The sequence below is a fragment of the Phoxinus phoxinus genome (assembly GCF_949152265.1).
Source record: "Phoxinus phoxinus genome assembly, chromosome: 13".
Taxonomy (NCBI): Eukaryota; Metazoa; Chordata; class Actinopteri; order Cypriniformes; family Leuciscidae; genus Phoxinus; species Phoxinus phoxinus.
Window position 1 is genome coordinate 29,817,852 of NC_136888.1, and position 25,934 is coordinate 29,843,785.

The 25,934-nt window shown below is 36.5% G+C and overlaps 2 protein-coding genes across 6 annotated transcripts in view; one reads left to right on the plus strand and one right to left on the minus strand.

The window, feature by feature from the left end:
- Positions 1-25,934, minus strand: part of aspg (asparaginase homolog) — a 37,215-nt gene that overhangs the window by 3,063 nt on the left and 8,218 nt on the right. For 2 of the 5 annotated variants that reach the window (XM_079632460.1, XM_079632458.1), the window contains exons 3-16: positions 11,016-11,163; positions 8,451-8,580; positions 7,134-7,245; positions 6,761-6,886; positions 6,265-6,348; positions 5,729-5,855; positions 4,901-5,013; positions 4,523-4,708; positions 4,335-4,448; positions 3,445-3,564; positions 2,178-2,273; positions 1,800-1,963; positions 1,147-1,233; positions 652-751 (exon numbers count right to left, since the gene is read on the minus strand). In XM_079632460.1, coding sequence (XP_079488586.1) covers positions 652-751; positions 1,147-1,233; positions 1,800-1,963; positions 2,178-2,273; positions 3,445-3,564; positions 4,335-4,448; positions 4,523-4,708; positions 4,901-5,013; positions 5,729-5,855; positions 6,265-6,348; positions 6,761-6,886; positions 7,134-7,245; positions 8,451-8,580; positions 11,016-11,163 — 1,707 coding nt within the window. Of the gene's footprint in view, positions 1-651; positions 752-1,146; positions 1,234-1,799; positions 1,964-2,177; positions 2,274-3,444; positions 3,565-4,334; positions 4,449-4,522; positions 4,709-4,900; positions 5,014-5,728; positions 5,856-6,264; positions 6,349-6,760; positions 6,887-7,133; positions 7,246-8,450; positions 8,581-11,015; positions 11,339-11,470; positions 11,623-25,934 lie in introns of those variants that run through there. The other 3 variants (XM_079632457.1, XM_079632459.1, XM_079632461.1) reach the window with 2 other exon arrangements.
- arf6b (ADP-ribosylation factor 6b) lies at positions 13,319-18,316 on the plus strand. The gene is made up of 2 exons (XM_079632475.1): positions 13,319-13,481; positions 13,673-18,316. Exon 2 carries the CDS (start codon positions 14,310-14,312, stop codon positions 14,835-14,837), a length of 528 nt encoding a protein of 175 aa, XP_079488601.1. The 5' UTR covers positions 13,319-13,481; positions 13,673-14,309; the 3' UTR covers positions 14,838-18,316.

The window sequence follows — 25,934 nt, forward strand, 5'->3', positions numbered from 1 at the left end:
TTCCAATCCTGCTCCTGTAGGGCCACTGTCCTGCAAAGTTTAGCTCAAACCCCAAACAAACACACCTGAACCAGCTAATCATAGGGCTGTGTCCGAAATCGCCCACTATAACCTTACATAGGGCAGTATTTGAGGGGACAGCCATTTGTAGTGGTGTCCGAACCCCTAGTGGACTAATTCAATACCATAATGCACCACAATAACGAGTGAACAACTGATGCACACTCGACGGCCAGAGAATACCGCACTGTGAGGGTCATGCCGAAGGAATTCCCGCGTCTCCCTTCCGGCGCACTCAGTGTCTGAATTCCCTTACTCGTTTTCATTCACTCCTCAAGTAGACTATATTACTGGAGTAATGTAGGTAATAGTGAATGAGGGTAAAACACAGCTAATGTTTCACTAGGTATTCTAGTTGAGGCAAGTTGGAGCTAAAATCTGTCGGACAGTGACTGACTTTGGAAACCCCTGATTTACAGGAAGCATCTTTGAAATATATGACCATATTTGTCATTGCTTTGACAATGCAGAAGTAATGTTTTAGCCAATACAATAAATAATGTCTGGTATCTCCATTCATACAGTCATAAGAAGGCATCAAATGTTTGGTTATATTTGTGTGTTCCACACAGATCTCCATCATTAACTCACCACTTCAATGGGTGTCCGTCCATCATAACTGGTCATGGTCAGATCAACCCCAGCTAACTGCCAAGTCTCCAATCCTTCCACGTCGCCACTCGCCGCAAGACTGTAAAACACACATTAGAATAGCTAAATGGGCAATCATCAACCTTAACACAGGAAGATCATAAACTGAAGATCATAAACTGTGCTCAATACACTGATCTGTATATTCATTCTAAATAATAATAAAAAACAGATGCTCATATTTGTGACCACACATTCATTGAACTATATTAATGTGCCATTTAAAAATCCACCCTAAGCTTAACTATACTACTTAACGGATAAATTGTAATGAAATAAATCCATCCTAAAAAAAAAAAAGAGAGAGTACTACTGCCACTACTAATAAAAATAAAACTGACACTTGTGTCATTTATCAAACTGCTATGTCCACAAGTTTATAAAAGCAATAAGAGAAGGATGGATGGAGAGGAAATGTGTGTATGTAAATGAGACCTGCACAACTCCGTTCCAGCATCAACCATTTCATCCCGGGAAAAATGAGCTCCAGTCTTCCTCAGCAACTTCACAACATCCTTATGTCTACAAACATTAAAAAAAAGACATTTACAGTCACATGTGTTTAACTGACTTCACCTTACAAGTCACCTTTTGTGATTTATGGAAGAAAGAAGGTCATTGTCCCAAACCAGAGGCTGAATATTTCAAAGGCAGCATTCGAAGGCTCATTTAAATGCGGCCTACAAATGCGTCCATCTTTCCCCGGGCCACAAAGGATAGAATGAGTGGATCCTTCGCAGCCTAGCCTATCCCAAGATTCATTGCGTGCTGGTGACGTCCATTGCTTCACCGCTGGCGTGACCTTTGAAATTTGCCTCCTTCGAAGGATGCAGCCTCTGAATTTGGACACAGCTGTTGTTTTGGAATGAGGGTAAGTAAATGCTATGCTAACTACGAATGATTATATGGCGAGTTGCATCAGAACTCATTTACAGGTCGCAACCACCAGTTTAAAACCAGTGGTCTAGTTCGCCTTAAAGACGTATGTATAAATTACGCAGCAAATAGTTAAGTCAAAACTTTGAAATTATGGCAATTACTTTTTGTTGCCCAAAAAACTTTTGGACACTTAAATCAGTCCAACGTACCTGAAGCGAACAGCATTGCGAAGTGGTGTATCGCCAAAGCGATCTCTGGCATAGACTGTAGCCCCTTTACCCAGCAGATACTCCACCACTTTCAGGTGCCCCTCACATGCAGCGATGTGGAGAGGAGTGCGCCCATCGTAGTCTGCCATGCTCAAGTCAGAGCCCTATATAGAAACATGAGTCATTACCAGCATCTTATTTTTGCTCGACTGCATTTAATACTGCCTTGTGTGCATGCATACATACATTTTTTATTATTATAAAAGTTTACAGGCATACATTAGCGCAAACTGTACAACGTTGAGTTGGACGATTCCACTTTTTACAGGTAGTGTTTGCCCTTCTAAATGGGTGTCCAAACATGTATCAATATCTTACCATTTCCCTTATGGCCTCTAAAGCTTCAATGTCTCCGATCTTGGCAGCAACACAGACCAGAGTGGGAGTTAGTGCATCTCGTATGGCTTCGAGCTCCTGTGGACATCAGAGTTGATCACAATTGTTCATCACAGCCTCTTCTGCTTCTTTATATGGTTGTATGTTTTGTAATCATCATAGTTTATACAGTGCACCAAACTGTTTAGTGAAATCACTTCCAAGTAGGGGTGTATACTATAGAGGGGCTTTCACACCGAGTAGTTATAGGAACTAGCCACCAGAATGAAACTCCGAGAACTAAATGTTCCCCTACGGCCATTTTCCTGGTTACATTCACACCACCAGTAGGAACTCTGAAGTGTTTTAATCTGACAGCTATGTCATTTAAGAGCGGCATTCAATAACTGGAGGATGGAGGATGCAGTGAACATAACTATGCTTTTGTTGTGTGTTGTGGGATTTGTGATAACGGATATGGAATGTAGATGTATTGAATCTATGATTCAATACATCTACTTATGTGATTATGTTAGTTATGCGATTGAAAGAGCAAAAAGGAGGGCTAAGAGACGAAAACTCCTACGACAACATGCAGTGCTACATATCAGAGGCTGAGAAAAGAACACAACGCCGCAGACAAAGGCAACAGGTAAATGACATGAACATTAGCTTTCTGTATGTTAGTCCAGAGTAAGTATATGTAAACTACATTTACACAGCTGTTTAAAAAAAAAGGTGAGTGCTGGTGTTTCGTATGGCATATGTTCACACTTACGTCACTGGGAGTTCCTTATGTTCTGGGTTAGAACTTACTCTGAAGTAAGAGCTATAGTTCCCCCAAAAATAAAAAAGCCGGTACTTCCGCCAAAAGTTATAACTATGAAAACTTTCAAACAGTGCGAAAGCTCCTTATGTACACTATGTACGAAACACAGCAGTTTCGTTACAAAATGTTTTTTGAAAGTAGCATAGAGTGAATGATGCAATGACCCATTTATAAAGACAGGTCGCTGCATCCGAAATCAAATACTTCCCTACTACATATAGTATGTGAAAAACAGTAAGCCAACATAGTATGTCCGAACACATAGTATTCGGAAAACAAGGCGACCCGAAACACTCAGCTAAATATCATCTAATTACGTTCATAAGCAAAATCCCCAGAGAAATTGGGATTTTTATTTTTATTTTTTGGTTGTAGTTGTCAATAATCACACACCCCAGAGCAAAACAAAGTTAGAAAGAGAGAAAGTGCAGGTTACATTACCTCTTTACAGCTAATGCTGAGGGACTTGGCGATGACCTGAATAAAGCGACTGTCGCTGAGAGAAAGCTTTGCTCCGCCCAGGTCAGCTATCATCTCTCCACGCAGATTACGACTCAGCATCTTATGAACAAATAAAACAAGTAATAATTATTATCTTATTATTATTATTTACAAGAAAACTACTTTACTGCTTATTATTATTTGGAAAATTCAAAACAAATTCATGTGGTAAAACTAACATGCGAGAAAGAAAGAAAGAAAGAAAGAAAGAAAGAAAGAAAGAAAGAAAGAAAGAAAGAAAGAAAGAAAGAAAGAAAGAAAGAAAGAAAGAAAGAAAGAAAGAAAGAAAGAAAGAAAGAAAGAAAGAAAGAAAGGAGGTTGTAAAAGGTCACGTAGTCTGATATTAAATAATTCATGTAATAAAAAAAACGTATTAGCTTTGAAAATTATATTGAAAACATTTTTTTATTTTTAATACTATTTTCTAAATGGTTACACCACATGAAATTACTTTTCTTGAAAATGGTATAAAAGTCAAAAATAATATGAAACAAACATTAAAGGAGTATATGGCACAGAACTTGGCATTTGTATTTTAAATTTGATTTTCACTTATACACAAAAAATTGGGGTCTCTTTGAATGAAAGAAGCTCATTAAATTGATTTAAAAAATGTATTTCTGTGATGCCTTCAGAAATCATTCTAATATGCTGATTTTGTGATCAAGAAACATTCATTATTATTTATTATTATCAATGTTGAAAACAGTTGTGCTCTTAAAATTATGTGGAAACAGTGATACAAGATTGATCAAACTTCCGAATGGTAGTGAATATGTTATTGACCCAAATGTGGTTTAAATGTATTTTTTAAGAGACATTTCTCATACCTTCTTCTTCTCTTCTGTACTGAGGTTTTGTTTTGCCAGCACATAGGAGAGTTTTGAAAGAGCAGCTTCTGGGGTCATATCACACCCAGCGACCAAACCGGCATCACTCAGAGCCTGAGAGGGAATATTCAATTACACACTCCTGGAATACACACACATAAGGCCTTTCTTAAGCAAAACTCCCATACCTGGCCAGTGGCGTATGAAGTAGTGACCGATCCCCGGAGACACTGGGTGCAGTTGATCATGACGACTCCTCTCTCGGTCGCTTTACGGATCTCATCCAGCAGATCCGCGCGGTTATCAGGGGCGTTCCCGCTGCCGTAGGTCTCCAACACGATCCCGTCCATAGGAGGCTGCAAGAAGGCCCGGACCTGATGAGGGAATGGATCTCATTTAAACATCTGAAACTTACAAAAGTTCAGCCACAAATAAACTTCTGTCATTCTTTACTAAAAAATGTACACATTATTTATGTGAAAATAATGAACATATTCATGCACTGAATGTAGAGATTTGGCAAAAATACGTGTCAAATAAAGGCAGACTTTACCACACGGCCTTACTGTATCAGCAGTGATTCCTGGGAAGAGTCGCAGGAGACCCACATTACGGTTCAGTTGTGTGCTGACAGTGAATTTGGTGGTTGTATTTGCTCGCCACACAGTGTCCCAGTTAACTAAAGAGTAAGAAATAAAGCATAATACATCTGAATAAAACAAATAACACTGCAGCATCACTAATAATGTTTATATCAAATTTCAAGCAGTGTCCTGCAATGTTTTCTGTCCTGTTATGTTTTTTTAAAGTGAACAGCAAATGATTAAAAATGCTTTTTTTTAATTATTATTACTCAAACTATAAAACCATAAACAAAAAACTTTTTTGTTACTAAAAATAAAAAATGCCAACGCAACATTTCTCATTTTTATTTAGTTTACTTCGATGTACTAAAAACTAAAACTAATATTGAAATAAAAATAATTAAAAACTACAGATTATTAATTATTAATACTATAATAATAATATTTTAAAAAATAAGATATTTTGAAGAACATTGGTAACCAAACATTGACTTTTCAAGCTATGAAAGTCAATGGGGCCCATCAACTGTTTGGTTACTCATATTCTTCAAAACATCTTCCTTTGTGTTCAACAGAAGAAAGATATTGATACAGGTTTGGAACAACTTGATGGTGAGTAAATGATGACCAAATTTTCATTTTTGGGTGAACTATCCCTATAAAAGCATCAGTCCCAAATCGTACATACTGTATTTCTACGGCAGGAAAAAAAAGTAATACAGAAAGGACATGAGTAAATTGTGTGTGCATTTTTAAATAGACATATATGGGATTAAGGCTGTGTATAAATGTTGGCAGAACTGGAATCACTTTTGATGTCGACTTCAGCATTGGCTAATGGCGGCAGGTTTGGTGAGGTAAATGCGTTAAAGCTTCCAGCGTCCACTTTGGTGACACGATTTCCCCTGTACAGCTTATGATGAAAATACAGGCAAACCTGTGAAGAAAGACACAAAGGGATTTTTGCTGGTCCTTTACTCAATTTTATGATTTTATAACAATAATTATTATAAAATTATTACAATAATGTTATTCTTATTACAATAACTTTATAACAAAGAATCTTTAATGTGCTTCATTGGCGTGGCAGAAACAAAATGTACTGCAAAACATGATAATTTCAAAGGACACTTAAAACCACATTTAATCAAGTATTATTTCCTGTATTTTATTAAAAACTATTTTCCATATTTAAAATAAAACGATTTAAATGTTGAATAGTTTTAAATGCTAAAACTAATTGATAATGAAATTGTCAACTATTTTAAAACTGCAGTCTTAACATCCTCCTTTAAAACGCATTTATAATTGCTACAAAGAGTAACTCACAGAGATTACAAACTCACCTCAGGGATGACAAACTGTCCTGCAATCAACAGCGCCCCCAAGAGGTTGTCCCGCCCGTCATTCCTCATCTCATAGATCGGCACCTGCAACATATAAGATGGTTGGTAACTTTAAACGAGGTCCTATTACGCTTTTTTACATTTTCAACTAATGTTGCTGTATGAGCATGAAACAGGTCTGCAAAGTTACAAAGCACAAAGTTACTCCAAAGGGAGTTATTCTCTATTTTAGTGCGCACTGATTCTGAACTCCCTGAAACGCCTCGATTGTAGTCTTAAAGTTGGAGTAAGCTCAAAGCATGCTAAAAATAAATGGCCATGATTGAGTTGCATTAGTAGTGTAAAAGTTAGTTAAAAATTAGTTAAGCCTAAACACACCGAACTTAGGGAACCATCGAAAAACCCCGTTCCAAACAAGACAGGTGTGAAATTGCTCTTAAAATGTTCAATTTGTGCAACACAAAGGTGAGTAAATGATCCATTTAAAAAGAGTTACCTGAGAGCCAGTGAGGATGACAGGCTTTCCCAGATTCTCACACATGAAGGATAAGGCAGAGGCGGTGTAAGCCATGGTGTCTGTGCCGTGCAGGATGACAAAACCATCGTATTGCTCATAGTGTTTCTATGAATAAAATGTTCAAAATCTCAGTACTGATTTTGATTACCTACAATTACAAATTGTTGTAAAAATAACACCAGAATCAAATTTATCAGATCAGTTCTGTTCACAAATCAGTATTTTCAGTCTATCTCAGTACTCGATAGTGTGACCATTACAGTCACAATTTTCTTTTTTCTTTTTCTTTTTTATGTAAGCAAAAAGCCCTGCAACTCAAAGCCAAACATAAAGATGGTTATAAAGGAAGCACCTCGATGTCTTTTCCAATAGTGGCCCAGTCATCTGTGGTCATATTACAGGAGTCGAGGAGGGGAGAGTATTCTAAAACTGTATATACAATCCTCTTATTCTGTTTGGACAGTCTGGGGTGGAAAAAAAGAGAGAACACGTTTAAATAACAGCAAAATTGAAAAGTTTATTCTAAAAATTAAAAAAAAGCACCCAAACATTTACAACAAGCTCTAAAAGTAAAGCAAAATGTATTATTTAAACCAGCAAAGACCATTAGGTAAACATGGGTTAGTTCAGCTAGATCAAGTAAAAACAACAAAAAAAGATTATTTATTGACAGCAAGAGTCTGATTTCCTGTAGTTAAAACGAAAACCGTTTGTGTCAATGGATGAGTACATGCTGTGAAGCAGCAGACTTCAGACTTTGCTCGTCGCTCTGGGGCGGCTCGTGGTGTTATTAATGAAGAGGGGAGCGCTGGGGGATTTTACACATTTAAGAACAGAGACTGAGCAGATTAGCATGGCCTGTCTTAATTTAAAACGGACGGCATATTCTAAAACCATATACATATTCATGATGATGTTATATTGGGCCACCCTTGTTAGTCGCACAGATGAGCTAATAGAGCAATAGATCTAATGGATTTACAAAAAAACACACACACAAAAAAAAAACATGACATCTTCTAAAGACATGAAGGAGTGTGCAGCCCAGGCCTTGTTTAGCAGTGTGTGAGTAAAAAAATAAAAAATGCTATTTTAAAGGTTCCACATTTTTTGGAGGTCTCTAACAAAAGGTTTACATGCTTCCAAGGTCAATAGGCACGTTAATTTTATCATAATATACAATGCAGCATAACCTCTTTTCTCAGTGTCTAAACAGAAGGATCAATGATCCAGTCTTTCTAAACCCCTCCTTGAGAGCCTACTCTGCTCTGATTGGTTAGATAGCCCAGTCTGTTATAATTGGTTGTCGACCGCTTACAATGTGTGTCAGAAACCAAATGCACATTACCATATTTGAATTTCAGCTCTAGATCTTCCTCAGCACTTCATACACTGTGATACAAACGGATACTGTCGATTTTACTGCATCAATTCGAGAACGAGTCCTCATCTTTTAGAAGTGCATGCACAGAAAACAGCGACAACACGAACCAAACTCTTCCAGGCCTCAGCTATAACTACAGTGTTTTTCAGGACGGAACCAACTATTTAAACCTGTAGTTTGTATACAAATAGATGAATGTATAGTGTTTGGATCTAAACAGGACAACACCTCCAAACTACTAACTTGATGGCACGTCTATCTGTGTGCATCTGTGTGTGAGCTTACCGCAGCACCAGTGTGTTCTCCGGAGGCTTGTAGTAGTCGTACAGTCTGGTGTGTTGTGCGTACTGCTCATCGTGCAGAACAGGGAGTTTGCGTAGAGTTTCAACAAGAGTATTAGGTTCTGGAGACAGAACTGCAAATATAGACGAAAAGCCTGTAAAAAGTTATGAATAAATGCACCAAATTCATTTACACACTGTACAAACTTTTTTATGTTTTTCATGTTTGCATCCCTCAGGTTCTTTTGACCAGAATTCAGCATCAGCGATGAAGCCAAAAAGACCATCTTGAATATTTGATCCTGTATACTATATTGTATCATTTTACACATTTTGAACCACATTCCCTTTTACAGGTTAGAATAAAAACATATTGTATCTAGTATAACTAATTTTATATGATGTATGCTAGAAGTTCAATTAAAAACGGTTTACAGACCTGTTGTGATTATTGATTAATATGATAGTGGTTAATCAGTCTAATCGGTCTAATAATTAAAAAACACTATAATTGTGCAGTTTAAATTTCAATCACATTTCGCCAAAGAATATAAAAAACTGTACACAGTACATAAAGATCAATTATATTATATTATAATATTTAGGCCTATTTAATAATTATATTTTTTATGATTATTTATTATATACAATTCCATGTAAAAAAAAAAAATATATATATATATATATATATATATATATAAATATTTTCATGATTTGTTATCACAACTTTTTATCTTTTGTCAAATCAACTTCGATAACATATAATTTTGAGTTTCTGTTTATTAAACCATTCTTCTGCATTGTATTAACTAATTTTTAATTACAACGAACTCAAAATTGTAAGGCAACAAGGTAACTTGCTTTTTTAAGTTAAACCAACATTTTTTTTACAGTATATATATATATATATATATATATATATATATATATATATATATATATATATATATATATACATATAATAGGCTTACACTGCAAGTGACATGTCAAACAGAAATCAATCATTGATCACAATTATTTGTATGACAATTAATCGTCGGCACAAAATTAATGATCATGACAGGCAATGTTGTAAAAACTATGTGGTACAAGAAGTTAAATGTACGCCGAAACACTAAAAAATTGCATCATGTAGACCCGTAATGGCAGGAGTCTACAGTAAAGCAGTGGACTGTTTCCCATTTGACTTTGTTCATGTGTTCAACAAGCCAAGTCGGCTGTTGTATATGCAACTGTAGAGTCTTGGAACAAAATGTGTCCAGGTTTTCATTGGGGAAGAAAAAAAAATACAGGACCTCTGTCCACATGAAGATTGATTTTCACAGAGCCTGTGTTTATGGCAGAATAAAAGATAAAAAATACAAAAAAAGTGGTGGGAAAAGTCAGTGTTTATTGTATTTCTGTTATGCAAGTACACTCTGTCCTTGACCTCTGATAAATAGAGCTGAATGTTTTTGTGTTTGACATTGCAAGTTCTTTAAAAGATGATACCCTTTTTTATCAGTGTTCATTTTAGATAAGAGATAAAGATCCACGTTTGTAAATCGATTACAGTAAAAAAAAAAAAAAGTATTTTGCAGGAAATGGTATACGTCCAGTGTCGGAAAAGACAAACACCTGTTAACAGAAGGCAAATATTTAACCATTCTATTCAAAGAATTTGCTAATTAAGTCATAAAACAAGATCAGCATCCTCTTTAAGCACTCTTAAGGCACTTTTCCCATTCCCATTTATTACTTTACATAATCAAGTCACCATGTGTGCATCAGACTTTCAGCTGTGTAATCCATTCCTGCTTTTATACATCCACTGAAGATGCAGCAATTGGTGAAAAAAAAAGCAATTGGCTGGACAAGTCATGCTTGAAATTCATGAAATTATATTAAAATCATTAGACTGCATGACGATGGGAAATTAAAGATGAAGTTACCAAATCATCCACCAAATAAATGCATAGCAGGTGCAAAGACATTATAGCACTCACTCACTGTGAAGTTGTTTGCATGTCTAATTTATTGTAGTTTTGACTTAGCACAGACTATCCCAAAGAAACCTTATGAAAACATAAAAAAGATTGTGCATAAGTGGCATTTATACCTATACGTTTTCCCAAAATTATTCTGAAAATAAATAAATAAGTTATAATTAAAAATATTTAATTATAATATATTGTATTAAATAAATAGCCTACATCTTGGTACAGGTTCGTTAAGTCATGGTATACATGCTCAGAAAATGTGAAGTAGATCCAAAAAGACAAAGCATCATTTATTTACAGATCGCACGCAACTTGGTTTGATATATAACTGCATTAATGTATTCCAGGTTCATCCTAAAGATAATTATTAGGCCATTTAGGCTACTTTCCAAAGACCCGTGCATTAATATTTAACGTTACACCCACCATTTAAACTGCCCCCTCTTAATCAGTATTTATTTTTATATACATCAGCAAACAAATCATCCCATAAACGTGTCATAAAATAATACTACCTATAGTGCGCAATATTATTCGTATTCACATGTGAACCCTCATGGTGTGTGAGCGATGCTGATGATAGTGTTTACCGTTATTATGATACGTCATGCCAATGGTTCCGCCGGTGTTTATGACCAGGACCCTCGCCTCGACATTTGGGCTGTTATCAGGAGACTCCGAGCTGCTGGAGAACCTCCTGCTCTGACCCGTGGTGCTCCGGCTGAGAGATTTCTGCGACTGAAACACATCAGGCTGACTTAACCTGCTGCGAGAAAGAGCTCGACCCAGCGAGGTCATGCTTTTTGAAGACTGAGCAGAGGTAGTGTGTTTCCATTCCGCCATATCGGACACACTAATGTCTATTCCAAAACCAAACGACGCAGTTTCTTAAAGAGACAGCGCATCGATTTTGAACACTGATACACATGCTGATGTACAAATGAAAGTATTGGTATCAGAACAATTGAAAAAAAAAATAGAAAAAAAAAATAGGCTAAAACAATAAATAGGCTAATGAGACTTCTCAAACTTTAGACTTACTTACCAAGCAATGAGAAGAACCCATGTCAGTTTAGTTGAAGTTCATTATGTATACAGTATGTAGCATTGACCACTGTGGTAAAAAAAATTCCTCTATGCACCTGACTTAAGTTAAAGCGGGTGTTGGTTGACGCTTAAGTGTATCTACTCTGACCGCATAACATAAGATGCCTACGAATTATAGTTACCTGACCGCATCGGAACCCCGCCCAAGAGTCTCAGTCTGAGTCGGACGACCTCTCAACCTTTCTGAACACTATCACTTTGTGATTAAGATCTCTAGTGTTACATTAACCTGCTGCACAGCATTTCAGACTCAGTCCAGGCAATGCTTTAATCACGGCCAGAGGACCTCAGACACATTTCAAAGAGAATCCCAGCTTCATCAAAAATACAACAGTTTATAAAGGATAAAAATACAGAACACAGCAAAATAGCATATACTACTTGAGAACATTGTGTCATTTTTCTCAAATTTGATTGGTGCAATTTGTTCATGCACCCACACCCTGTGGCAAAGCAAATTTAGAATCATCTGAATCAACAAAATCTTGGGGTTGGTGGTTCATTGTTAATTCATCGTTGATTACTCATTATATGGGATTATTCAATTCTGAATAACCAGTCTTCAGAGTTTATTAAATGGCAACCTTGCTAAAAAAATACTGCTGATGTTAAATGTTAGGCCTGCAAAGAGAAATCAATGATTAAATGTTTTGGCCTGTAAATAAAAATAAATGTTAGTTCATGATTAGTTAAAATTTCCATCACACCACACATACACACTGTAAAGATAACATTTACTCTCTTATTTGTTTCAGACATCATGCAAATGTGTGTTTTTGGACCAATGAGAGAGCAATGCATAACAAATATTTTTGGCTCCTTGAAAGTTGTAAGATGTAGATATTCCCAGAACAGAACTTTGTGGGTAATTTTTCATTAGCCATTAACCTGTTGCTCTTTCTTAAGGCCTGTTCACTAAGAACAATAACTAAAGATAACTAACTAACTAACTAACTGTAATAGACAACGGACGACTTTCTATATCATTGTTATTGTTATCATTATAGATGGTGTGGAGTGTGAACTCAGCTATTCTTTTAAATTAAGAACAACTTTTTAAAATATAACTATTATCTGTATTGTTATCATTATCCTTGGTGTGAACGGGCCTTTATTCAGATATTATTATATCTGTTGTGATGTTAGTTCCAGTCATTACTTCCTGTCACTAGTTCCAAGAGTGCTGAATTTCAGACAAACAGCACTAGGACTTTTTTTTTTTACTGTATCACTCTCGTTTTTCATGTTTGTTCTAGAGATGTGGGGATTGATAGATGTGACTCTGTAGGTTACTTTGTTACGCCAGTAGATGGTGACAAGTGACTGTCTTCATGAGTTATGGGTCTCTATGCGGATGCCTTGTTTATTTGTTTGTTATAAGTCAATGGTCACCAGAATGGTTTGGCTACCAACACCCTTCAAAATATCTCCTGTTCTGTTCACCGTTTTGTGTAGTTTTAAAACGACATGAGGGTGGGTGAATAATGACAACTGTAATTTTGACGTGTTATCCCTTTAACAAGTCAATCCATTAATAATTCATAACAACTATTTTATGATTTATGCTTAAGATCTTTTTCAGTTCACTTTTAGACTAGATTTGTCTGTTAGTGTTGTTATTATTGATATATTGTGGCTACCGTCGCTATTGGTAAGTAACACTTTTTCTCAGATTGTGTGATAATGCATATGTGTATTTTGAAATGTGTTTTTATAGTAAAGTCTTTTTTTAGTACATAATTAAAATAAAATTCAGTACAAAAAAAGAGATAATACAGAACAAGACCGTGTGGGGTTTTGACGTTTGCAAAGACCTTTATTATGAAATACGGGCTGTAACGGGCATTTCCGCTGGTTTGCGTTGACGTAGTCAGTTTCACACAGAACTCGGCTGATTTTAGGAGTGAACACCGGGGTTGAGACTGCTAGAGAATGGTGGCCCTCCGCAGGTAACTAAAACGCATTTAGTCGCTCTAAAATGAATGAAAATAACTTGTTAAATGTTATATTTTACATATGCTGTCGAAAATATGTGTAAAAAGTCTGTGGTGGCTATTTTGTGTGGGTTGTTCGGACGGCTAAGCTAGCAAGCTAAGTTGCTCTTTTCTGGCACTCCCTCTGAGCCTCTCTTGTCTCTCAGGGACACGTGAGACAGTCGAATTCAGGACGGTTGAAATCGATGCGGCTCCGCTTCAGACGGTCCAGGTGACAGACCCACCGGCCGGCCAAATGAACGCTTTTCCGCCCAGGCTCTGAACGTCTTCAGCTGCTATCCGGTTACATTTTTGGGGGACGGACGTGAGAGAGCCCCCGAGACGGACATTCACACGCCAAGAGGAAGTCTTGAAAGACCGCAGGCTCTTAAAGAGGCCTCAGCACTTAACAGCGACAGGAAAAGCACCGAAAAATCGCTGCTTTTGTCGCATCTCTGTGGATTAACAGTGAGTGTGGGATTTTTCAAACGGGCACCTCCCTACAACCGAAGCAAAAGCGTTGCAAACCGAGCTTTGACCTTTTCGTCTAGTACTGAAAGTTTTCAGTACTGTCATTTAATCAGCTGAACAGTGGCCCATATCGGCTGGAAATACATTTTATTAACAGTGACTTTATGCCCAGCAGCGTGATAACTTTACACACGTGTTCTGTTCACTTCTAAATTTGACATTCCCAAGAAGAAATCTTAAACAAAAAGCCCATTTATTTTGCTTTTGAACTACCCATATAAAACTTTTTTTTTTCTTTTGGAGGGAAGTAACCATTTATGAACAGTTTGCAAGATGGGGAAGATGCTGTCAAAGATATTTGGCAACAAGGAGATGAGAATATTGATGCTCGGTCTGGATGCCGCAGGGAAAACCACCATCCTTTATAAGTTGAAACTCGGCCAGTCCGTGACCACCATCCCGACTGTCGGTTTCAACGTGGAGACGGTCACCTACAAAAACGTCAAGTTCAACGTGTGGGATGTGGGCGGACAAGATAAGATCCGTCCCCTCTGGCGACATTACTACACGGGCACGCAGGGGTTAATTTTCGTGGTGGATTGCGCCGATAGAGATCGCATAGACGAGGCCAGGCAGGAACTCCACCGCATCATCAACGACCGCGAGATGCGGGACGCCATCATTTTGATTTTCGCCAACAAGCAAGACCTGCCGGACGCCATGAAGCCGCACGAGATCCAGGAGAAGCTGGGACTGACACGCATCCGAGATAGGAATTGGTACGTGCAGCCCTCATGTGCGACCACCGGAGATGGACTGTACGAAGGCTTAACTTGGTTAACATCTAACTACAAGTCTTAATGATACTGGCACTGACTGTTTAGGACAAATGAACTCAATATGGGGAAAATCAGATGACATCACCCAATATTTGTGCTGTTTTGATTTAGAGTTAACATTTATTTTTGGTTAGTTTTCAAATGACCCTTTTTTTGAAATAACGTAATGGGTTTGGCTTGCTTTTAGTTTCCTGTCTACTGTGACACAGCCATGTCACACACCTTGGACTATTGCTTAACATGATAAAAGCATTCCTGAATGAAGATTATCTATTTTTTTGTTTGATTGTAGGTTTTCTATATTTGTTGTCTCTTCTACAGCTTCTTTCTTTGAGATTTCAGAGTAAAAAAAAAATGAAGTTTTTCTCCAGCAAACAGTCCAATAGTGTGTTAAAGGCATTTTATACCGAGTATCCAGGCATCCACTGTAGCAAAGCACAGTTTTGCTGAGGAGGTTGTAGCATACTAATCGTAGGTAGCTAATGTTGTGTAACAGGTTTTGAACCGTGCCATAGTTATGATATCACTGACATCCAATGATAATCAACATGTAAATGAATCCATGGAACATTTTATGCAAGAGTCTAATTGTGGAAGGCGGGCTTACTACCACAGACATAACTTATATTCAAACAGCATAATCGAAACAGGTGATGTCTTGTGCTCTCGAAAAAGCTTGAAAATCCACTGAAAAGTTTTTTGTCTGCATTGCAGTGTAGCCCAAAACAAGTTCAATGTTAAAAGATACTTAATTTTTTTGAACATCGAGGGTTGCCTTTTGTAGCCCTAATACCATTTAGGCTAATTCCATTGACCAGATTGTCTTTGACTTCCACTCATATGTCTCTAAAATGTGGGATTGTTACATTCTTGCATTTGAAGTGTAGTGCTTGCGGTAGAGTGGACTGAAGTTTTCATTTTTGGAGAGAAATGTTTCATTCTATTCATTTCCTCTCTTTGCTTTAATCATTTTGAGAAACATGTACAGAAACAGCTATGTAACTGTAACTTCAAATTAAACTTAGTCATTTTAATGCTTTTAGTTCCTTCTTGTTCTGACCAATTCATGCTGTCTTTGATGCCTATCAATGCATGGGAGTTTCCACCGTCATTTACCAAAGTCAGATGGAAAGTGTGTTAAGCATCGCTAGAACATTTTTTTTTTTTTTTTTTTTTTTTAGGTAGTGCACATGGAAAAAAAATTCTGTTTGCTTTCCCGGAGTTTTGAGGCCCATATATATATATATTTGCACAAAATTTTCCAAACCTGGGAATCCAAGCACTTTGGAATCCACAGCAGATAAGATTGTAAAGAATGTGTGTTTGGTTTAATGTTTGACTTCATCATGTGCTTTTGCACACACGACTCCAGACACCTTTCTAAAGGGAACTTATATGACATGGCACACTTTCAGTGAGTGGTTTAATTTATACAGTGCGGTACACTTGGATCTTCCTTTAATATTTGTTATATTTACAATGTAGTTAATCTCCCAAAATAAGCTGTTTTGTGTTGGAAACAGGTCAGCTCTACACACTCCCCCAGCAAATCCCACTGTAAAAAACAGGATGTCTCCCGCTAACTCTCTAAAGGCCGCACAGCTGCTAAACTATTGCACACAGAGAAGAGTAATGGGCGGTCGGCGCTGGACGCCACAAATGCTGCTCTTGCTGACACAGCTGTTAATAACAAGTGCTGTGCTCACTTGTTGCTTTGCACGCCATCTTGAATGATTGTTAAACCGCTAGGCTGTTTCTGCTCTCACACTCGACGGTATTCAAATCAGTCGAAGCCACAAGGGCCGCATCAGCCGCTCACAATGCCGGAAATGAGCTTGACTGCTGACATGCTGACGGTTGTTTTAGCTGAAGTTTTGGTGCGCTCTCTTTTACAGTGAGAAACACTGTACTAACGGCATGGGATACTGTAACCAATCCTGAGGGATAAAGCAGCTACTGTTGTGGTCCAACTTGTTGAGACTCGCTGTTATACCAAAATGCAGACATTTGCATGTTTGTTAGTCACATTTTACAAGAACAGAACTGTTTGAATTACAAAGCAGGTGATTGTCACACTACATGTGTTTTATGGCTGCGTCTTATCTGTCTTCATTGGCATGTAGTGTGCTGCATGTGGGTTTATGAATAACCGTGGAGGCCAAAAGTGTGGATGATCTCATTCGTGCCCTTTTTTAGCCGATGTTTAATCCAAAATCTTGTGTGGATATACATACATGCGCACGCACACATACACCAGGGCTGCATTTATTTGATCTGAAATACAGTAAAAACATGAAAATATAAAATATTACAAATTAAAATGTTTTCTTTTTGGACACATCATTTATTCATGTGATGGTAAAGCATCATTCAATCTTCGGTGTCACATGATCCTTCAGAAATCATACTAATTATGCTAATTTGCTTAAGAAAAAAATCAAGTTTTAAAACAGTTGCTTATTATTGTATTTTTTTTTTCTAAATAGAAAGAATATTTAATATGTGTGTATATATAGTGTATTATGTGAAATGCTAATTAAGCTTGTGTTGTGCGAAGGGATAGTACTTTGTTATATACACACATGATAAATGATGGCAAAAATACAGTAACAAATGTTTCCTCTCCATTTTCATATCAGCAGTTTTTCTCCACATTCTCAGTGTGTGCGTGTTTGCCGGCTCAGGAACTTTTAGTGCCGAGCTAGTTTCATTGTCATATGTAAAGGGAAGTGGTCAGTGTGACGTCAGGCCGGAGCTGGGAGGTTGGGTGGTGTGCATGTGGCTCTGCTGATGCCGGTGTTGTGCTAATGACACAGACACTATTAATAGTCGTCTCTGTGTGTATGAGGGCAAAAATGCACCCCTCAGAATACCAGTGTAAACTAATCACCACTTCATATCTTTAACACGTACGTGCAAAAGAAGAAAGACATTGTGCCGTATAACTGTCATATTAAAGAAATGGTTCTGCTAAAAATGAAAATTCTGTCATCATTTACTTATCATGACTTTCTTCTGTGAAACATAAAATAGTGTACAGTATCTGTCAATATTTTGGAAACAACACTTTTTAATGATTTTGAAAGACGTCTCTTATGCTCATCAATCCTGCATTTATTTGATTAAAAATACAGAAAACAACCAGTCATATTGTGAAATGTTATTACAATTTAAAATAATGGTTTTCTACTTTAATATAATTTTAAATATAATTTATTTATGTGATGCAAAGCTGAATTTTCAGCATCATTACTCCAGTCTTCAGTGTCACATGATCCTTCAGAAATCATTCTGCTGATTTGATTCCGTTATTATCAATGTTGGAAACAGTGTTGCTTAATATTTTTTATTCATTTATTTTATTCAGGATTCATTGATGAATAAAAAGTTAAAGAACAGCATTTTGTTAAAAATATAAATATTTTCTTACAATACAAATCTTTACTGTCACTTTTATATCAATTTAATAGCCCTACATCCTTGCTAAATAAAAATAATTTCAAAAAAAGAAAGAAAAAAATGACTGGCCTCAATATTTTGAATTGTAGTGTATATTGTTACAAAATATTTATATTTTAAATAAATGCAGTTCTTTTTTAAGTTTTTATTCATCATAGAATCCTGAAAAAGTATCATAAAAATATTAAGCAGCACAACTGTTTCCAACATTGATAATAACTGAGTATTAAATCAAATCTGAATTTTCATCAGCCATTACTCTAGTCTTCACAGAAATAAATTATAATTTAAAGTATATTACAATAGAAAACCACTATTTTACTTACACACACACACACACTAGTCGATGGTCAGCAAAACTGTCTGGTTACCAACATTCTTCACAATATATGTTGTGTTACGCAGAAGAAAGAAAGCCATACAGGTTTGGCACAACTTGAGAGTGAGTAAATGATGACAGAAATTTCCTTTTGGGTGACCTATCCCTTTAATGCGCAACATATATTGAGGATAATACCCAATTAATCAGAATTTGACTTTAAAAAAAAAATTCAAAACTAGTAAAGGTTTGTGTGTTTTCCTGGACTTGTGGCTCTAATTGAATAAAACTGTTAAAGTGGTTCCTCTAAAAGTTTAAATATTCTATTGTATTGCTTGTAGAATCATTTTTCTGTTACAATTTTTTTAAGTTGTGGTTCTCTCTGTTCAGTCTGACATCAGTGTGATGTTCCGCATTAAAGTAATTCGGGGAAAGTTTCAGTTATATGACTAATTTATTGATTCATCGTTCTTTTAGAATGAAATGATCATGTCAGAGAAAGCTAAATGGATAATGGCTTTACTGGCCTGTTCCGGCAGGACACAACAATAAGAATTGTATTCTGCTGAATTATAATTGCCCCACCTCAAAAAAAAAAAAAAAAAAAGGATTGGAATGTTACTGTCTAACAGTAAGTGTATTTCTATAGATGAAGTCTTAAGTTTTATGTAGTTTGTTATTAGACCGATGCCACCATGTTCTAGTTACTGTTCATAATTATGGTCATTATCGTGCGTCCCTTTATGATCTTATCAACCAATCTAACACACTAACCTCAGAAAATATGATTGTTTGTATAGCTTAACTGTTGGCTTCTGTACACTAGTTTCTGTAGGACAGGTTTGGTAACTGCAATACTTTGAAAAAAAAAACTTTGTCATGTAGAAGCTAAGTGTCCATTAATATGCATCTGTGACATTTCTATACTACATACATGGTCTGCTATTAAAACAGGTGGAAATCTTCAGCCCAATCTCACGGCAATTCGTACGAATTTTACGAGGTGGCTAATTCGTACCAATTCATACGACCTCACTCGTACGAATTTGTACGTTTTTTGCTAAATCGTACATATTTTACGAGTTGCCAAAATCGTATGAATTCATACGAATGACCTACCCCTGACCCCGCCCCTAAACCCACCCATCACGTGGGTTTAGACAAATCGTACAAATTCGTACGAATTAGCCACCTTTTAATCACTCGTACAAATTCGTACGAATTGGTCGTGAGATAGCGTTGAAATCTTTGCACATGAATATAAATCTTTTTTTAATATATATATATATATATATATATATATATATATATATATATATTTCCATGATTATTTTGCAGAAGACCTGAAAGTATAATGGGGAAAGTATAATTATTATTTATTTATCAAATGTTGATTACGCTATTTTGATGGTCCACTTTAGACATTCTACTAACTATAAGTAACTTTGCAACTACATGTCAACTGTTGTGTTAGGGTTAGTCGAATAAGTTAGTTGAGTATAGTGTCTGTTGGGGAGCATCAAAATAAAGTGTTAGCAGATATTAAGCAGAAAGTCTACTAATACTCTAATGACGGCTAGTTGACATGTATGCAAAGTTACTGATAGTTCGTAGAATGTCTAAAGTGGACCATCGAAATAAAGTGTTACCCAAAAACTTGGTCAAAAGTCATGTGGTGTATTCCAGCCGTAAGCTATTTTCTCATCTCTCACTTTTTAAAAAAAAACAAGCAAAGCATACTAGTGTTGCTGCGTCAAATCATTATTGTTACTTATAGTTAGTAGAATGTCTAAAGCATCAAAATAAAGTGTTTCCCAAATGTTTTGTCTTATTTGTTTTAACGATAAATGCTCACACTTACTCATTTCACAGAAATATAATACCTCACATGAATATGTGCGGAGTACAGTGATGAGTGAGTGGATCTGTGCAGTGTTTACACTCGGTGTACTCTGACCCTTAGCTGCAGATGTTCTCGGATAACACTGGATACGGTGGGAGAGTTCAAAGGCTGACCTCTAGGATCAATATTAGCAATGATAACTCGGGAAACCACCAATAGAACCGACTCCAGCCCCATTCTCGGGAATCTAATGAACACTTTATGGCACTTTCCAAACCATATCAACTCTTTCCATATAAACTATTTCACTGCAAGCAAACCCAGTCTCCATTAATTCCCAAACTAGAATGCTCTTTCACTTTGGTTATTAGCCTATGTGGATGGTTACATTATGCAGTAACTTCTTCTCGCAATTTGTCCGGCCTATGTTGTGCAGCTGGAGGATTGTTGGCTGGAGGAAGCATTCCTATGGGAATATTTGGAATTCTGTAGCTGGATTTCCGGAGCGGAAAATAGTCAGAGGGAAAGTAGATGAATGGGAAGGCGGAATGTGAGAATTGTTGTTTCACTGTTCAGACATGATGGATGGATTACGTAACCAATGAGGTTCCTCCCAGGTGACTCAATGATGAATCTGTTAGCCAGTGAGAGTTCAACGCTTTATTATTTATTCCTTTAGTACAGAACGGTTCCCTCCCTAAACAAAACTTGATTCGCAATAAATCCCATAGCCAATATTTAAAGCATGGGCTTTGATTGAAACAAACATGCCATAGCATACTTGCATAATTTTCCCATTTCTCTGTCTAGTCCTAACAAACATGATATTGTTTGTACATGTGAGTCAACCCACTGAGCCAAAGTACGTTAATGTCGTGTCAATCGGTTGGCGTTTCTGTCAGTGGTAACTCACTCTGGTTAAAGGGTGTAACCATGGGCACATGCAGACCCACCCATTCTGCACTAGAATACACTCATTCAGAGGCCTGTTTGATTTCCCCTTTGCTGTAGCAACAGTCTTACGAGACTCGTACTGTAAAGTGTGAGTATGAGTGAGTCAGATTCTGTTTCATTCTGTTCAGAGGGCTGGTCAGGTCAAACCTGTCCTTTTGAGTCTACAGTTTAACAATGTCGAATGCCGTCATCTGATCCGATACTTCATACATGCTTTACATTGTGTAGAACTGTAATCTAATATAATTCTAGCATTTCTGTTAAATGTGACTGTGCTTACTGCTTAGACTAGATGAGTGAACTCTTTTGATAATAGTAAACGCCCAGTTCACACTCAGAACATTTTATTAACACCCCGGAAAACCCTCTAATCGTGGTGGTGACTTTTTTTTTTTTTTTGTCAAATGCAATTACGTATTTTTGAATCCAGTTTATTTGCAAGACCCACTTAAGTTTATTGTTTTGAATCCAATTTCTTTAAAACAATTTTTTTGCTTTTTTTGTTGTTGTTTTAATCCAATTTCTTTCATTCTTGTTTCTTTGTAAGACCCACTCAAGTTTTGTTCTGTTTGTTTTTTAATCTAATTAATTTCATTATTGTTTATTTGTAAGTCCCAATCACATTTTGTTTTATTTACTGTTGTTTTTTAATCTAATTCAAAAATATATATCCATTATTATTATTGCCAATTATTGGAATGGATATTTAATCTCACAATTCTGATTTTTTTCTCTCTCATGATTTCAAGATATAATTGTGTTATAACATCAGACCTGCAAGAAATAAAGTCAGAATTGCGAGAGATATAAACTTTCAATTACGAGAAAAAAGTCGAATTATAAAGTCCAATTCTGAGAAGAAGAAAAAATCTTGCAATTGCGACTTTATATGCGATTCTGACTTTATAACACGCAATTGCAATTTTATATCAAGCAATTCTGACTTCATAATTCTCAATTGCGACTTTTTTAATCAAGCAATTCTGAGAAAATAGTCAGAATTGTTGGATAGAAAGTTTTAAATAACTTTTTTTATTTTTTTATTCAGTGGCGGACACAGGCTTCCAATCCATACAATGCAATATTATTATGGCAAGCCTGCCATGTACATTATTTCTTCTAGTGCCATGTATCTTCTCTTTTTTATTACCGGTATCTCATTATTTCATCTTGCTAAGCTTAAGGTCAACATTTAAAACTTTACACTGAAGAGATACGGTGGCATCAGTCAGTTTCAGAGTTTAGCAGTAAGTGTCTTGCCCTGCTCAAGTGCTCATAAACACTGCATACCATTACTCCTCATTTGACACAGGAAGTGGTTTATAGTTAGCGCTCTTCCTGTTGTGGTTCAGAAGACTGAATGGAGACATCTGTACTCGCTGAGCCCCATAGCAGGCCATAGTCGAACTGAGCTGTTATTGATTTTGAAAGAGGAGTTAGGGCTAGATCTTTCACACATCAACTCATAATAACAGACCTTTAGAAAACTCGACCTATCCACATGCAAAGGCAAGCACTGAGATCATTTAAGCCCCCGTGTTTCCGTTCATGTAATCAAGTATTTCATGCAAATGGTAAACTGGAAGTATTAGATTTATGCAAAGGTTGTGTGAATGTTGCTTGGGGGTTAAAAGTGGAATCATTCTTGAGAAAGAGTATCTTAAATTGTCCCCAAAAAAAAAAGATCTGCCCATGTTTAATGTGCATTCTATAGTCGCACATTCCTGTGTGGTAACCATGCAAACATAACCCAGTTTATAGACATTGATATATGCCAAAAGTCATCCATAAAGAGCTTGGATCAAACAGAAGCCACAGACAGGAAAGGAGAAGGGAGTCGACTCTTTCGACTGACATTACAGAAGCAGAGGGAAAGACTTCTGACTGGTTGGCATAGAATACAATATTTTTATTGAAATTCAGTTTTGGCCAAGGCCTTGAGAAAAGCTGAACTATGGAGAAAACAGTGTCTATGGGGAATTATTTTATTATTTATTCTTTTGAATACTGTACACTGACAGAAATGTTTTAGAGCTGTCCATGGATACAGTATGTATTTTAACCATTAAATCTTAATCATTTATTTTAATGATGTATTTCCCCATCTAGCCCCGTCTTTTACATTCAAGAGCCCTTACGTGAAAAATCACACATATATATATATGCATATGAATAATCGCAATTGAAATCATATTGTATAGACATATATATATCAAGATGTGCATACATTTTGGTCAAGATCTTGTATTGGATTTGCACAGTCAAGCACTCTGTAAAGTACAATTGGCCACGGCTGGTTATGCCTCACTGACTCCATATTGAAATGAATGGTTTATTATTAATAAGTAATTAAGGATTGTTCCACAGTGGCTCATGATTTGATAGTTCTGAGCAATAGTTTAATGCATTGTGCGTTTTCCACCAGGCATTCATTGAGGTATGTGGTAATATTATTTTTGTAACGGGAGAGCATTTTCAAGGATTTGTCTATAAATAGTATGTCTAGCCAGAGAGAATCTAAGGTAAGGGTCCAGATACATATTAGCTGCTGAGAGAGAAAGTCAAAGGAAAAATGCAGGGCCCCAAATCCTCCATATTGTTTTGGCCAAGGTGGACAGTTTTATAAGAGGCTTCTTTGTTTTTTAAACAAAAAAAAATACCAATTGCATTATCAAGAGAGGAGTTATTTTGAACAAATCTCAAGATTATTTTTAGTGGACAACTGGACATACAAAGTCAGATCCCTTCAAGTTCACAGAGGTGTCGTGGCAGAGTAAACACATGTTCTACTAACATTTGACAAGCAGAAGGTTGATCTTCACTGGCTGCCAGTGAACAACGTCTACTTTGCTCTGCCCTCAAACACTTGAGTTGTAGCTGAGACTGGAAGAGTTTGGTTTGTGTTGTGTTTTCTGCGCTTCAAAAACAAATTCACTGTGCATGCACTAACAAAGGATGAGAGTTTGAATTGATACGGTAAAACCAACACCATTGTTACTGTTCGTATCACTGCGTATCAAGCGCTGAGGAAACCTCTGGAGCTGAAATTCAGTTTCGTTTTAGACACGGTGGACCAATCACAACAGACTGGGCCATCTGACCAATCAGAGCAGAGTAGGCTCTCAGAAAGGGGTTTAGAGAGACCGAATCCTTATTAAACCGTTTAGATAAGCGCTTAGTATATTGTTATGAGAATGTATATTATGAGACATAATAATGAAATGTATATTATGAGAATTTTTTTTTGTTTTTTTTTTACTTGGATGCATAAACCTTTTGTAGGACACCTCCAAGACAAAGTTAGAAACCTTTAAAATAGCATAATAGGGGCACTTTAATTCTTCTCGCTGTTTTTACTTGCTGTAAAAGTGAGAGTGAAGTTCAAATATTTCAACCTGTACACTGTACACAATGCATTACTTTAACAGCCCTATTGTGCAGTGGTCTTTTATAAAGAACAATTGAACACACAACTGACAGTTGGTAAATTACGGTTTTGAGGATCCTCTCAACCACTTCCTTTAGACTGTGGGTTAAGTTTCATGGTTTGATTATAACTGCCCTGCCCACACACTCACAGGCACACAGAGCATCATCAGGCTCCAGCACACTTCCTAATGTTAGCTCACACACACCAGCTTTAGATGTGTCTGTAGGCCACCCACTGACAGGCATATGTACTGCCACATTGCAGACGCCACCGCTTTGTGATGTTGGCTGCGTTATATAACTTTGTTAGGGCTGCCTTGATTCTAGTCATTGTGCTTGTCTTGTATACTGCAAGATATATTATTTATTTATTTATTTCCAGGGCTGCTATTAGGACCTTCTTCTTTTGAAGGCTGTGTCCTGAAGCAAGAGCAAAGAACATTAGAACATTATCTCTACAGTAAACAATAGATTCAGTGTTAGCAGACTTGCAGTCGGCTATACCCATAACCTAAGGCCATTCTAATTGTTTTGGGCATAATGGCAATGTTGCCATGTATGCTTATTATATAATCACCTTCTATTTTTCTTTATCATGCTTATAATTTTCTGTGAGATCTGGCAACCCTGCAGAACGGATAAGGCCCTGTTTGGGTGTGTCTACATTGGCTGTGGTTGACAGTTTTAAGTCAAGATCTTGATCACATTGTTTTTGAGGTGTATTTAACCCATCAGTTTATTAGCGCTGCTTGCTAATCACTTTAACTTCATTGCTGCTTTTTCAAAACCTTAAGCATTATTACACACATTATGCGATTTTTGAGTATTTAAAAACACATAATATATAATGTTTAGTGCTGTCAAAGCGATTAATCGCATGAAACATAAAAGTGTGTATACGTATAGCCTATATGTTTATGTGTATGAATATATATACATATATATATATACACATAAATGCATACACACACACACACACATATATATTTACAAACTTTTATGTTTGATGCGATTAATCACTTTTAATCGATTTGACAGCATTAATAATTAATATAAATTCAATAATATATAATTAATAGGCTGCTACACAATTTATTTATATATCTAATTGATAC